Source organism: Dermacentor andersoni, chromosome 5 (genome assembly GCF_023375885.2).
Source record: "Dermacentor andersoni chromosome 5, qqDerAnde1_hic_scaffold, whole genome shotgun sequence".
NCBI lineage: Eukaryota > Metazoa > Arthropoda > Arachnida > Ixodida > Ixodidae > Dermacentor > Dermacentor andersoni.
Genome location: NC_092818.1, coordinates 175,678,654 through 175,694,956, shown reverse-complemented (window position 1 = coordinate 175,694,956; position 16,303 = coordinate 175,678,654). Strand labels below are relative to the sequence as shown.

Genomic DNA, 16,303 nt, shown 5'->3' with positions numbered 1-16,303 from the left:
TCTAAGTTAGCTATGAATTCACACCAACTCACTCAGCTACAGTCAATTTATTATGCGCACAGAAGAATGCGACGGTCAGTATAGGGACACAGGTCAATGCCTTGGCTATAGTTTGCCAAGCTGACATGGTCGTGTGCTTTTCGCAGTCATATTCAATGAATCTCAGGCTTAGAACGTTTGTTGAAGACTTGAGAGAAAAACAAAGAGAGAGAACAATAATCTGTGCCCCACCACATGTACCGAAGTGTGCCAAAAAGCACTGAAATGTGTTATATTCAGCCAAGCTCAAGGAATCGCGGGGGAAATGTTTAAAAGTATATTTTTGAAGGGGAGGCGGGGGGGGGGGGGGGGGGTATTTATCGGTTCTAGGCCTTAGTACTTGGTGGTGTACGCAGTACGAAAGCACCAGCGCAACATTTTATCGGCAAGCAGAACTCATGCCCACCCCTCAGTGTGTTTATAATATGGAAGAAATCATTCCACTCTATGCAGGTTCAGCAAGTTATTCATTGAATAATGTGTATTTTGATAAATTCCCTCTATTGCAGGTAAACTACTTCACGGCCAGCTTTCACGATGCCGTAGTCATGCTCTGCAAGGCCATAAACGAAACCGTGACCATTGGCCTCAACCCTCACGACGGAGAAAACCTGGTGAACAAAATGCGAAACGCGAGCATAAACGGTGAGCACAGTTTCGAACACTAGATAATGGAGGTGCGAGCAGCAGGTTCATATTGCTTCTTGTTAGCACTTTTTGTCTATAGTCTTACAATCGTTGACTTACACTGCAGCAGGTGGTGGCCTTGACGCCCTAAGCGACGTGCAGTCGGAAATTTGTTTCTTGTCGATTATATGCAACGCTTGCCAGATGCCGTATAAACGACGTTTTTTTCATAAGCATTTCTTATTCTGAAATACTAGGTCACCTAACGATGTTCCCAATAATTGCACATATATTCGTCTTCCCACCCTCATCCATACAACAAAGCTCACCTGCAACCTGGGGCACGAAGAAACTTCGTCGGGTCATGCTTCCTACGCAAAGTGCTAACAAGACCATCTTTCGAATCTTTGCAGTTTGGAGCATTCTCCACATTGTTCAAAACTAAAGCATCAATTTTATCGCAAATAAAAAAAGAAACGAAACTAGTTGGCCTCCGTGAAATTCGAATACGAACACGCCCGACTTGCAGTCATAACTAAAGCACGTTGAAACTCTACCAACTAGCAACAATTGCGCATTAAAACGATACCAATTAGAAGGCTGGTAGGCAGTTGTACTTCTTTTTTCTTAGGAAACTTGCCGCAACTCATATATACGAACATTTTACAAAAGGCATCAAGTAAATGCATGCAGCCCTGTTTGGTGCAGGCACTATTGCAGTGAATTAGCGCACTTGTCCGTTATCCAGCGTGTAACGTAATCTGCCACATTCGGCTTTAGTCTGGCTTCACTGGGCATCTTGCGCCTAATATCCTTAGTACCAGAGCGCAGCCACAAGAGGTAGAAAATTTTCGCCGTATACACAGGTGCCGGGCATTTACTGGGTGAAGCACTGATACATTGTGTTTCACAGCATGTCAGTGTTGTCAGCTTTAACCACGACCTCTCGCTGCAATTCTTCGCACATAACCTGCAGCCAAGCGTGCAAATTTATTTAGCGGCGAGATACACACTGTCACCTACACAGCACAAAGTAGTCAAAGGTGACATAAGAAATGAGCGCAGAGAAAGATGACAAAATAAAATAATAAAGGGCCCTTAATTAGTACATGCTTGGCTCCGCTAACCTTTTTGGTGACGCTGAAGAATAACTTATGCTCAAGGGCGTGTTTGTTGATTTGTTTTGTGTTCCTGTCTTTTCGTTCTGATGTCGCGCTCAACCATGTTATGTGATAAACGGTGCGCGTAATGAAAGCCTAAAGTGAGTGAGTGATGAAGCCTCTTTATTTCGATACTAAATAAACTATTGAAAGAAAAGTATTATAAAGAAACTAAAGATGTCATAAATCTTGCTTTTCGCCACTACCAGGGGTCTCGGGCCGAGTAGTAATTGACATGAACGGAGATCGAGTCGCCGACTATGCTCTCCTGGACCAAGTGGACCCTTCAACGGGACATTTCGATGTAAGGATATTGCACTTTTAGTGCGACCCTTACACACCGCTTCAGTGCAATTTTCCTTGCCTTATTTTTCGCACGTATACTCCTACTTCCGCGAAGAACGCTATTCAAGGCGAAGTCCTTCATTGTTTATGCTATGGCGCAACTGCTAATCTAGTTTTTCAGAAGATAAAGGGTAGTACGGAGGCGTGTGTTCTCTGTACAAATATATTCATAGCCTTCTTAAGCCTTTCTCTGTACAAATATATTCATAGCCTTCTTAAGCCTGTTTTCTAATTGTTTTTTATTTTGGATGATTTCTAATATGCACCAACGAGTTCTGTTTTCTTTTTTTAATAGCAATTTCTAGTCCTATGAAAGAAGATGACAGCTTCTAGCCATGCCTTCAATTTGCTTCCGGAAAAACGCATGCAACAACACGCAGGTTGTACTACAATATTTCGGAGCCAACCAAAGCTACCAAGCGGTGAATGCCATTCACTGGCCAGGGAAGGGTCCACCAGTGGATGTCCCATTTTGCGGCTTTGACGGCAAGGATCCAAAGTGCTTCAAAACTGGTAAGATGCGCCTTTTCTTGCGGCACTTGCAATTCTTACTTGGAATTCCAATGTCCCATGAACATCTATCATGTTGTTCTAATTTCAGAGGACTTTCCCTTTTTTGAAACTGTGATCATATCTGCATTGGTGTTCCTGGTTATCATGCTCATCTGCGCATTTCTCATTTATCGGTAAGTCTGCTGTCCAGGAAAATGAGGTGTTCGCCGGATGAGCTGGCAACTTTCAAATTTAAGCAACCACCAGTAGTGCATCTCCAATACATAGTTCAATACGTCAAGACGTACTGATAATAGGAACGTTTAGCTTCAGAAAAAAACTCAATTTATTGATTCGAATGCATGCGACACGATGAAAACAATTTGTAGGATGCTTAAGCTTTGCTTTAAGAGTGGAATGCGATAGCATTCAATGATCCCTGACTGATTCTCACATTTGCCGGCAACTGCAGCTTATGTAACCTTTACGTTTACCGGGAAACGCTCGCGGCGAAGGCTAAGCACGAAGGCGAGCTTTCTGGTAGAAACGAGGTTGCTTGCGTGGGCCGATTCATGAAGTACTGCACGACCGCGCCAAGAAAATTACATAATTTTCAGGTTTCTGTTATTGTTTCGCAGTTATAATTTTCAGTCTGAGATGATTTAACATACAAGACACGCGCTGTCGGTGTTTTATTTCATGACATTTCTTTGTGGGCTATGAGCAAAACGAGAACAAGGTAAAAGCGGCAGCCAACTTTTCGACAAGTGGACTTGTCTTTCTCAAGGCGACATATGCTTTCCTTGGCGCAGTGCATATCGGTAGGGTTCTTCTAAAGGGAAGAGAAGGTTAGGCGGGTGGGTGCGGCAACAACCGAAGGTGTGTTAGTGACAATGGTGTAGAACTGAGAATAAAAAAGTGCCGTGCACAAGGCCGATGACACGGCCGTGTGTCAGCCGGCGTGTCAACGGTCGCGTGCACAGCACCCTCTCTTACCTGCTTCGGCGGGGGTCGGGCGTTATCCTGTCTCTGAAATGGGTAATAGAAGGAGCGGCAGAAAAAGGTGCTCGTGAGAAAGAATAGAAAGAAAAAACTGAAATGGGAATGAATATATAAATAAAAGAAAAAAAAGGAAAGCAAGGGAGGGATAAAAAAGAACCCGCTAAACGACCAAACTAAGTGTTCTTGCCTCTACCTTGAAATTTCGCATAGCGAACAGATTCAAAGCTCCCTTTGAAACGTTTATGCCTATTGGTTGCAATGTCCTAAACTAATCAGTAAGGTATGATTCTCTGTATTTTCTTTCTCGCTCGGAACGTAAATTTGACTGTAAGATGTAGAGTGCAAGTTCATCTGAGTTATCACCTGGTTGGTTCAAATTCTCGGCGACGGCTTTGGGAGGCTTTTTAGCTGTGTCCGCGCGATGTCCGTTTAATCTGACGTTCATTCATTGTCCCGTTTTACCGTTTACCGATATATTGTTTATTACGGAAGGAACATTCAGGCATATAAATCACGTTCGAACTTGCGCAAGTAGAGCTAGTTTTCACTTTGTGTGTATAACTATTCGCAGTGCGTTTCATTTTAATGTCATATTGAAGGTGCCTGTAAATTTTGCACATGGGGCGACAACACGCTTTTATTACGGGAGAATGATGTTGGCTGATTTTCGCGTGCACTAAGATTTCTTTAAAGTTTCTGTTGCGGCGATAGGTAACTGAAATAATTGAATTTGTATCGAAATCCCTCGCAGCCTCCCCAAGCGCACGCTCCTGAAGTTTACCTGACACTCTTAGGTTTGTTCTCACGCTTAACTATTTCGAATTCAGTTCTACCAGCAAACTTCCGCCACTAGCATGGGAACACCATTCGCTCCTACGTATGCGAACATTTTCATGGGCCAGCTTGAAGCGAACGTGTTGAAATCCTACCCTTTAAAACCCCACATTTATCTTCGTTACATCGACGGCATATTTATAATATGGAAAGACGGCACAAGCGCCTTAACCGGCTTAATTCGCCATTTCAATCGCTTTCACCCGAGTCTTAAATTTACTGCTCACCACTCCCCTAGTCAAATCAATTTCACCGACACGACGGTCTACTTAGAAAACAGAAAACTGAGAACGACACTTTACCGGAAGCCTACGGATAGCCAGCAATATTTAGACTACAACAGTCATCACTCGTGACACTGCAAGAAAGGAATTTTCGTCGGTCAAGCGAAACGAATAAGAAGAATCTGCAGCGAAGAAAACGATTACATCCACTACCTAAATGACCTAAAGAACAACGCTAGCAGAAAGAAACTATCCACGAGTTGCTCTCGACAGAGCTTATGATTGTACAGACAAGATTGTACAGATTGTCAAGATTGTACAGACAGTCAGAATTAGCTAAGAAGCAACCTACACCAGAATCTGACAGAACACCAGCCTTTATAATGAAACATTTTAATGCTCTCCCAAACATAAACAACATCTTTCCAATATACCACACAATATTATCAAGTAACGAGCATCTGCGAAAAGCGTTCCCGAATGTACAAAGGATTACCTATCGCTGCAACAGAACTTTAAAGAAATGTTAGTGCACGCAAAAGTCAGCAAACATCATTCCCCGTAATAAAAGCCTGTTGTCACCCCAGGTGCAAAACCTGCAGGCACCTTCAAAGTGACATTAAAATTAAAAGCACCGCCAACAGTTATACACACGAATTCAAAACTAGCTTTACTTGCACAAGTTCGAACGTAATTTATATGCTTGAATGTTCCTTCTGTAGGAAACAGTATATCCGTGAAACGGGACAATCAATGAACGTCAAAGTAAACGGACATCGCGCGGACACAGCTAAAAAGCTTCCAAAGCCGTCGCAGAGCATTTCAACCAACCACGTCATAACTTTGATGAACTTAAACTCTACATCTTACAGTCAAATTTCCTTTCTGAACAAGAAAGAAAATAGAGAGAATCATACCTTGTCCATAAGTTCAAGACATTGCAACCAATAGGCATAAACGTTTCAAAGGGAGCTTAAGAATCTATTCGCTAAGGTAAATTTCAAGCTATAGCCAACAACACTTAGTTTGGTCGCTTAGTGTTTTTTTTTTCTATCCCTCCCTTTCTTTACCCTTTTTCTTTTATTTATATATTCATTCAGTTTCAGTAATTTTCTTTCCTTTTTTTTTCATGAGCACCTTTTTCTGCGCTCCTTTTATTGTCTCTTTCACAGAGACGATAGCCCACGACCACCACCGAAGCAGGCAATAGAGGGTGCTGTGCACGCGGCAGTTGACACGCCGGCTGACGCACGGCCGTGTCGCCTGCTTTGTGCACAGCACTCCTTTATTCTCAATTACACACCCTCGCAAACTTCACTTACAGCGCGAAAAATGGACCGAAGAACGACAAAGACAGCGCTTATGTTTGTCATTCTTTCGGTCCATTTGCCTATGTACGCGCTGTAAGTGAAGTTTACAATGGAATACCAACTGGCCCTTACCCAAACCCTGCTTCTACACCCTCGCCGCTAACCCACCTTCGGTCGCTGCCTCAGCCACCCGCCTTACCTCTTCACCCCTTTAGAAGAACCCTACCAATATACACTGTGCCGAGGAAAGCATACGTCGCCTTGAAAAGGACAAGTGCACGTGTCCAAACGTTGGCTCCCACTTTTACCTTATCGTCGTTTTGCTTATCGTCTTGAATTTCCATCCCTCGCCTTCCCCGTGTTTTCCTTTGTTTGTGAGCTGTCACTGCCAAAATTCCGGGGAATAACTTTGTCAAGAATGCGAGACGAGGTAGCAGCTGTAGTGATATGTGGCAATATATTCCGCGTATACCGCATACCATATAGCAAGGCGCGGCACATACATATAACTAAATATATACTACAGTTTTCTCTTACAGGACGCCAACGCCGGCTACAACGCCCACATCGGGTTTTCTGCGACACGGGGCCCTTAACGCTATCACGTCACTACATGGTTTATAGCTCATAACACCCGGTTTCATTCAAGCTAAAATGAAATTCTGGTGTTTTACGTGCCAAAAGCACGATCTGATTATGAGGCACACCGTAGATTGGGGATTCCGGATTATTCTGACCACCTGGGGTTCCTTAAAGTACCCCCAATGCAAAGGAGACGGGCGTTTTTTTGTCTCAGCGATTGATCTCTCTCTCTCTCTCTCTCTCTCTCTCTCTCTCTCTCACACACACACACACACACACACACACACACACACACACACAAGGTGTCTTAATCGGAGCTATGTGATTTTACTCTCATATATTATAAAATGTAGCCGAGCACAATAATGGCAAAATACGTTTTTAATAGGCCAGCAAATATAAATATAAAACACAATGATATCACAAAATCCGAAATTATTGAAGCCGTACCGCCGCCCTCAGAATCTTTCCGAGCACAGAAAATGAGAAAACATTGGAGAACGCTTAAGCTTCGCCCCTAAGAGTTGAACGTGATAACATTCAAGGATCCCTGACTGCATCTCAGGCTTCCCGGCAACAGCGGCGTCTTTAAGGGTAATGTTTCCCGGGAAACACTCGCGGCTAACGCTATGCACGAAGGCGGGCTTTCTGGTAGAAATGCGGCCTCTTGCATGGGCCGCGATGCGGCGGAGGCGAGCGCCAGCTGGAGGTATCGCAAGAAACCGGGCGCGCCGCTCCGTGACCCCCGAGACACCCACACGCCGGCGCGAGCATTGTAGAAACGCTGGAAAAGGGGTTTGTTTGAGTTTTCGGGTAACAAAATTACGTTTTCTCATATATTCAAATTACATTCCGAGAGCTATCATGTCTGCAGGATAAGTCGTAGTTTAGGGTATTTCCGCGTATTTTAGTTCGAGAAATTACATTATTTCAATCAATTCTTTGCGTCACATGGAAGGGCTGGGCATGTGTGGTTCGAAAATTTTTTTTGCTAAAACGGCGTTCGCGGCTGGACGCGGGACGCCAACGCCGTATCTTCTGCGACAATAGCGTAACTTATTACGCGATTGCGTTAATAAGTTAAATTTTCTCGCGACAGAGTGTAACAGGTATTTCAGGAATGGGGTGACTATATGGAGAAGTATCAACTGTATCTTTCGGTTAAAGGACCTATGCCTAGGCTGCGAGGAAACTTAGGTTTTACTCGGATCCCGTGTTCCGAAAACTTTTGAGGAAGGGGGGTGCGTTCGCAACTGCGTAGCTGTCGATAAAGAGAGATGTCAGAATTCTGTAAGTTGCGCCATAAAATGCGATTACAGAAATAAAAACAAAAAGAACTGAAATGAAATATCTCGCTTGTGATGATAGGAGAATTTCTCCGAGTATGCATTGAAAAACTTTCGTCATGAGATTAACTAGACACGCTGTAGACCGCAATTTTAGCGCGTTGACTGTGTTTGGTTTAACCTATCATACCTTTGCAGAAAGCCGTAGGTAAAAAAAACAGTTTTGCACGAGCGGAAGAACGAGTCCACTTAGTTATGAACTGCATGTCTAAACAAAACATCAAATTTTGCACAGTCCCTTTACCTTTGCATGCATCGTGACTTGCGCAGAGGCAGCCATTCCTGCACGCTTTTTCTGTATTCATCTTCGGTATCGCCAGGAATGCGTGACCGATTTCCTTTTGTTTCCCACACAGAAAAATGCAGCTGGAAAGTGCCATCGCCAACATGTCATGGCGCATCAAGTGGGAGCAGATCACCTTCACGCGCAACCAGCGGAGCAGCTGGATGATGAGCCGGCTGTCCATCACTAGCGCGGTGAGGCGGGCCAAACAGTAATGCACGTTCTGCGGTGCTATCGGGGCAATGTTTCGATTTGCTGGGCATTGCTTTTATTCAGTACTCACACAGTATGGCAGAAGGTTAAGCTTTCTTCAATCGGAGCTGTTTAATCAAAAAGAGGGAACAAAGACGCCGTCGCGAGTGTTGAATTTACGCTTATTCACTCTTCATTTTTGTCTGTTTATTCCGAAAATTAGTGAGAAACTATTATTCAAGAATCGCAAGCTTGTACACAGGTTGTCTCAGTCAACGTTTTCAGAGCTTTAGAAAATCAGGTGGGTGCTGCATAAATGCAACCAAAGGAGCATTATTCAGTCTTCCTAAGTAACTTAATCATATCATGAGAAGCCAACAAACACTGACACCAAAGACAACATAGGGAAAATTACTTGTGCTTAATAAACGAAATAAAGAAACGATAAATTAATGAAATTGAAGTGGATGAAAAAACAAATTGCCGCAGGTGGGAACCGAACCCACAACCTTCGCATTTCGCGTGCGATGCTCTACCAATTGAGCTACCGCGGCGCTGTTTCCCCATCCACTTTCTTGGGTATTTATGTGTCCTAGTAGAACTTTGGGAGTGTTAGCCAGCGCCACCACTCACAGACCTTGGCGGAGGACGTGGAACGTCCTTTTTGCCGCAGGCGCCACGAGAACGTGACGTCACGTTCTCGTGACGCCTGCGGCAAAAAGGACGTTCCACGTCCTCCACTCCAGCGCCACCACTCACAGACCGGACGTTCCACGTCCGGTCTGTGAGTGGTGGCGCTGGCTAACACTCCCAGAGTTCTACAAGGACACATAAATACCCAAGAAAGTGGATTGGGAAACAGCGCCGCGGCAGCTCAATTGGTTGAGCATCGCACGTGAAATGCGAAGGTTGTGGGTTCGGGTCCCACCTGCGGCACGTTGTTTTTTCATCCACTTCAATTTCCATTAATTTATCGTTTCGTTATTTCATTTATTAAGCACAAGTAGTTTTCCCTATGTTGTCCTTGGTGTCAGTGTTTGTTGGCTTCTCATCATATGACTAATAAAAATCGAGCCCCTCGGTTAACCCCCTTTCTTCTCGTGAGCAAATTAATGTATATTTTATACGAACTTGGCCATTATTTGCCAGGAATCGATTAACAACATTCTCAATCATTACGTTAAGGGCAGAATCTTGGCTTCAGAAGTAGTAATCCTAACGATAATTTCTTTCCATCCAGATAATAGCTTCCGTGATCGTATGTTTCCCTTTTCCAAAATAGCACGTGAAAATTTACCTCGCCCAGAGGAAGCTATGTTTGTGGAATTCACGCTGCGCTGCTATGGTACTACTTATCTTATTCTTACGTCGCTTTATGAGGCTTTTTTAGGCAAACTCCGCAATATTGCTGCAACATTATTGTGTTTGCGTTATCGAAATGGTGCTGACGCTGCCAGTGCTGCGAACAACAACGTATGCGAATAGCATATTAACTCACTTTGTCAAACACAGCTCGGCATATGTGAAAGAAAAGTGGGAAAGAAAATTTCAATTGCTTTCGCTTAGCAGAAATGTATTTGCCAGATAATGTCTGCAGACATTTATTTTTGTTTGTTTTTTTGTTTTTTGTTTAGTACATCCACTCCATTTCAGCGTGACTGATTGGCATCCTTTTAATGCAACTTAATAAGACATTTCTGTAATACGGAAACACATAAGTGATGTGACCTATGGCTTATTACGCGAAAATTTGCGTATTAGAATTTCTGCAAGGATGTCAATTAGGAAACAAGGAATACGACATTGCGCGCTGCTACTGTGGCCCACAACCGGTATTTATGTGGTCTTCTTGTCTTTGTCGCTTTAAAGATGTCCACTAGGATGGGAAAAGGCTGGGTGCACTGGGCTCCAGATCAGCGAGACGTAGGTATTTCATCTCCAGGCAACGTCAACTAACCACGCGCACATTTAACACGAATGCGCAGGCCTCAATGAGTGACTCACGCTGTAAACAACGTTTTGCCTGAATGGCTCTTGCCTGCCATAGCCTTGTCCTGTGTGGTTTAATTTCAGCTTTCTGTGTGCTGTGACAAGCGTGACAGCTTGTATTCTCCTATTTGTACTGTAGCAGTGCAAAAATAACAGTCTCGAAATTTCAACATACAGAAAATCAGAAATGGAAGAGATCCAAATGACGGAACTCCGTTTCTGTAAACCGCTGATTTAACTGATTCAATGTGTCTGGGCGAAATTAGGAGATATGCAGTCGGAACGGTGTCGCAAACAGCCGGACCTTTCCCTGCAAAATGTGTGCCCGCTGCTGGCGACTTGTGATATTTCCAACACTGCAGAGAAAGCAGCAGTTTTCATGTTCGAAACCAAGATTTTATTAAACTACAAGGCGTGCACAAAAGTATAATTACGTGTCACATCCTACCTTTACGGACAGCCCTTTTTGGACGCCACGCCTTGTATCCTATGCCTGTTTCAAACCTGCCCGAAGATGTATTAAACATAAGACTGTCACATTTCGTCGCATGTTCTCTGCGTTACCCTCCCCTTCGCGCTCCTCTTTTTGTCATAACCGTCCCATCCTTGCTATCGTATTGCACTGCGTCTTGCGCTTCTGCAGCAAGTAACGAAACTAATACTGGTTCTCTGTTGGCTCTGTGACAAGGGCGTCCACTCTGCTCTTCTCGTTCTTGTCGCAGAGCGCCTTCCTGGAAGCGGCCACCAAAGCCAACGAGCAACAGTTCATCCTGACGGGATCCTTCAAGGTGAGTTCCTGTCTGCCTGCGCGCCCACTCACATTTTGCTCCACTCGGCGCTGTCCGCCACGGTGCGAGCTTTGCGTGTCGTGCAACATTTGGACACGAAAGAAGAACGCGAGACGAGCTGGCATGCAGGAGTGACGCGCCAGATGACTAAGAACTTAAACGAATTCTCTTTTGTCTCTGTGTCATCTCTGGGCGGTGCCAAATATAAGCCTGAAAACAAAAGAACTACAGCGAAAGTGCCACTGCGAGTGGACCGTGAAAACACCACTAGATAGCGGCCAGGGTATTCTTGCGAGCGTTTCTTTCTGTACAGTTTTTTTTTATTGAAATGAAAAATAAAAGAAAGAGACGTAGTCACCTTATAATGGTGACGGCTACTCCTTTTCGCATAGCCGAAACAACATTATAAAGAGTATATGTGAGAAAAGTTATTCGCTAGTGATTTCCATGAGTAGAGCAGTACCAAAAGTGAAAGCTTTTTGTTTTAATATCTATTATTAAGGAACCCTCTCTAGAACTGCGAGTACACTAGAACGAAACAAAAACTGAGGAATGTTTTTTTATAAACGCTCGAAGTTTAGGCCAATGACCGATACGTCTTGATTGAGTTTCTTGCTATTCGCCGAGTCCTCTGCAGTCTATAAAACGCTAATAAATATCCGACCTGGCATGGGGAAAAATATGATGATTGGTGCACGTGGCTCGAAAGCCTTCACTTTGCTTACATATATACATAACTAATTCAGAAAATATTAACGCTGAAATACGATAAGCATCAAAAAGAGTAAGCATTCCTGTATAATTAAAAAATCGTGCCTGGCGTTATACTGAACACACAATACCGCTGATGTCACCGGCGGACTTGATTTTTCGAAAAGGAAAGCTCTCATTTGGAATATTTCGACACCTATTAGGCGCGTAGTGAAGAATGCCACTTCGGAACATCCTTGTACATTTACTTTATAACTCACTTTTAGATTCGCACAATCATAAATCTAACAACATTGTGCCTCATTAAGTGCAATATGCTAATCCTGACGAACAGGTATATCAAGTCGATTCCCCGTGATAACTTTTTATGTTACATTCCGCGCTTGCTAGGAACACAAAACTATCCACTGGTGAGTCTTGCACGCAGGGTCATATTTCGCAGGCAAGGAATTGCGCTAGCTTTACTCTGCCAAAATGGGCTAGCGTGTGCAAGAGCCGTTGCGGCCACTCTCATTACTGACATGAAAATAAAGATCCCCGACGGTGAAGCCTTTGCGACCGATAAAGCGGAGCTAATACCATCGAGCGCCTAGTTTTATTCTATTTTCTTTTCTGTTCTTTTCGTTCTCATCGCGGCCATTGACTTTTTGCGACTCCTCCTTTCCACGCTGACTGGCTCTGTCGGTCATATTTTCCTCGGCTGTACTTTTATCTCCGCTTGGCACGTGGATACACTTCCTGTGTTTCAGCAGACTTGGAAATGAGTCGGTTAAGCACGGGGCGCATATCTGCCGCCGGCATTTGGCAGCAATAAGAAATATGATCGACTGCCCGCGGTCTCTTCATAGTACAGACGCATCAGCAATGCCCGGGTGTAATAGTCTATGATCGGCGTATGGCCAATGAGCTCAGAAGGTGCTTCGGATATTCCGACTAATGCACATCGGCGTTGGTATTTGCGCCATGATGCCCTTAATGTCTATCCTTTCTCGGACAAAACAAAGTGGGCCTATAGGCATCTGATCTTGACCTGGGAATTCAAAGAACGAAGTTCCAAGAACTAAGTTTATGCAATCGCAAACAATAGGCAGCGCCTAATGGCTCTCAATTACAGTATATTTCCTGCTCTCAGTTTCGACTGTTCTTGCTTTGTGCAAGACATACGCTATCGCGATTCGCTATACACGCTGTTCCAGGAGGACACAAAAGGACGCCCTGACTGATGTGCTGCAAACGCTTACAAGCTTGTTATTGTAGAGCAACCGAATGTAATTCACCTTATATAGAAGCAGATATCAGACGAATAAATATTATTTCATTGTCCACGTCAGCTACTCAGAAGGTGGGTGCCGCACATTGCTTTTAGGAGTGCTTGCATGGAGGTGTTTAGCAAGCTACGTAATGACTACAAAGGACTTGAGTGCGCTCCACCCCTTCTGTATGATAGATGACTGTTGCATGTACTAGGCAATGCTACTTTGACACTATATTTGTGTGCCTGTACGCACCTTGCGACTGTGTGTCAAGTAAGCGACGTGATTTCTTTCTGCGTTGCTTTCTTTTTAAGTACGCCTTGCTTGAGTTGTTATTTGAGATTTCGACAAAGGCCTACCTACCCAGCGTTCTACATCAAAATATAGTTACAACCAACGCGTTTCTGTTGTTGTTCATACGCATCAGGTATATACTAAACAGATGTGCATAAAGCATAGGGTGAATGTGTCCCGCATTGTAGCAAATGTGTACCGAAGCATAGTGCACCATAGAAATGATAGAAGATGGGTTCCCTGGTTAGCTTGCTTTAGCTTACTGAACGACCTCGGACTTATTTATTGAAAGTGCATAAATTGCCAAATTATACGAACACCGATGCAGTGTGGCGGTTGTATAGCCGCACGGCGCTCTCCTGCTCAGCGTTACAAGTATAGCGGGCGAGATTCCGGGCAGCGCAGGACGCATCGCGATGGGAGCGGGATGCAAGGACACTCGTGCACGTAGGTTTCAATGGACGTTATATCTACAGACGATTGGAATTGCAACATTTACAGCCCCCCATTGCTGTGTCAATCACAGTGATTGCGTAACTCTAAACAAGCTATCCATTCAACGAACACCTAATTTCGCAACGAAACATTTACATACGTCTTGCTCATACACAGTATAAACATACTGCGGTAGCCATCCCTTTGTCAGAGTTCAAAGAAGTTCCCTGAAATCGAGCAGGGCAATAAATCCTTAGCAATTAAGGGACAGAGAAGAAGTTTCGTGGTGATGATTACTTTTCTTCTCGTGTACTTCACTATCTTAGGTATCATTGAGCTCAAGGCTATACTTCCTACAAAAAACCTCGGCGACGTAAAAACCAACGCACTCCTGAACAAAGAAGCTTGCACCGCGAATAAGAAAAAAAAAAGCATAACGTGAGAGTTCTAAAGGTATGCCATAAACAATTCCTCTGCCTATCCTGTATAGGCAGTTGTTGGTTTCATGGCCGCGTATACTCCTTACAGGAAAATGAAGAACCGACACAATAAAACAAAGTCGAATGAAAATCTTTGATGCAGTACGAGGGTTAAGATTAGAGCGCCTGTTTTATTTTTGTTTCGTCTTTGCTTTGTTGCCAGCGAATTACTCATACGTGTACACAGAAAAAAATTAACAAGGGCCACCGGCGACGTTAAAACTCGTACGCTTCACGATGTTGGCCCTCAGGGCAGGGGATCAATTGCCCACGTAGACGAGATTGGTTCGGATCGTCAAAAAAATTGCGTTTTAAACCCCAGGCAGCGGTTAATCCGGCCGCTTTCGAGCGTAATCAATTCTGAGGAAGTTCATATCCGTGTCCGGAAAAGCTGCTTGACTCAAAACACGTCAAAAACATGGTCGTCAACTTCCAACCAAAAATTTAACAAACAGAACTAAGGATTCTGCTGAGAAGTATTGGGCGGTTTTTCATTTCGTTAGAAACGAACCATAACGCAAAACTTCATTTCGTACTTTCTTTTCGTTGTTTATCATTTTTCAGAGCGCTTGAGATAACGCAATTCTTTCCCACATCTGATCTTTTTGTCTTGTATTCCTGCAAAGAAAGAGAATATCTCGCAAAAATTCATAGACTAAAGATATAACTGCAATTACAAGCCTCTTTTCCTCGTACAAATGTCTTTTCTGATTCTCCTTTCCTCACTCCGACTTCTATCTACACTACTAAGAAGATGGAAAAATTTACCTATATTGCCGAACTTATGAACCATTACCACACAATATTCTCGATGGTGTTTTTTTTATTATTTTTTTATATCGAATTGGTTAGATAATATCTCAGAGCCGTCCAATAGCTTCAGGAACATGGAAACAGAGTTGCTGGCTTTACCGTCTTGGCCATACATTTGCGCTGTAAGAGTTGGCATTGGCCAGAGCACATGTCCGTGATGGCGTTCGCCATGCTAGTTATCTCGGGGAAGTGCTGTAACTGTCGAAGGGATATTGGTATACCAGCATTTATGGCGTCTGTGCTCAGGAGCGCCTGCGGAACGGCACATGCGAATGCGCCGCGTTACGTACTCTCTCTCTCTCTCTCTCTCTCTCTCTCTCTCTCTCTCTTCAGTGTCTGTTTTAATATAATTTTACCTACAGAGCATTTTTTCCGCCTGTACACGACCTCCTTGATAGGGTACTGTGAAGGTCTACAAAATTCTTCTGTAGCTTCTGTACATGTGCATCTGCCTAAGAGCATAGGATTCATCGCCAAAAATTTCTTGCTGTTCATTTTACGCAGGGTATTGTCGTATCCGTCAAAAGGCTACCTCACCAGAAAAGGATAGAACTAACAAGAAACGTCCTCATTGAACTCAAACAGGTAAGCAAGCTTTCTCGCGCTTACCTATAACCTGGACATCATAGATCCGAAGTGTACTCAAGCTTTAGCCCAGAGATATTATGAATGGTAGCGCTTATTTGTGGCATGCAGACTCGCTCGAAAAATCGTCACTAGCCACTCTTGTTCTCTAGTGCTTCAATCACGCTGTTCAATTGTGTCATTACAAGAGGAGCCAACGCAAGAAAAAGCCTAGTAAGCTACTCCTGTAAACAGCGAAAAACTTTTCTAGCCGTGAATTGTTGACCACAGTAGTGATTAGTTGCCGTAGCTAAAGTAAAGATTCTCTTTGAATTGCAAATAATGAACAACGAAACAGGATGGTCTTCACGAACCCGCCCGCGAGAACCAACTGCCCTGTGTGCCACCAATTTTTACAGCAGTCCTATGAAACACAGTTTCGCGTCATTTGCTAGAGTTTCACATTTTATTACCTTCACTTCCCTGTCTTCAATGAAGAATCGTACCTTTCAGTGTATACGGTTGAATACGGCTGACACGA

The 16,303-nt window shown here is 43.8% G+C and overlaps 1 protein-coding gene and 1 non-coding gene across 2 annotated transcripts in view; both read left to right on the top strand.

Moving 5' to 3' along the window:
• The window catches only part of LOC126531645 (atrial natriuretic peptide receptor 1-like), a 92,834-nt gene that overhangs the window by 46,291 nt on the left and 30,240 nt on the right, over positions 1–16,303 (top strand). Inside the window, exons 4-11 of the mRNA XM_050179263.3 lie at positions 549–684; positions 2,036–2,130; positions 2,552–2,684; positions 2,773–2,857; positions 8,318–8,438; positions 10,306–10,359; positions 11,148–11,213; positions 15,703–15,783. Of these exons, the coding sequence (XP_050035220.3) occupies positions 549–684; positions 2,036–2,130; positions 2,552–2,684; positions 2,773–2,857; positions 8,318–8,438; positions 10,306–10,359; positions 11,148–11,213; positions 15,703–15,783 (771 nt within the window). The remainder of the gene's footprint in view (positions 1–548; positions 685–2,035; positions 2,131–2,551; positions 2,685–2,772; positions 2,858–8,317; positions 8,439–10,305; positions 10,360–11,147; positions 11,214–15,702; positions 15,784–16,303) is intronic.
• On the top strand, positions 9,300–9,372 carry TRNAS-UGA (transfer RNA serine (anticodon UGA)). Its single transcript has one exon. It is a non-coding gene; the product is annotated as a tRNA-Ser (tRNA).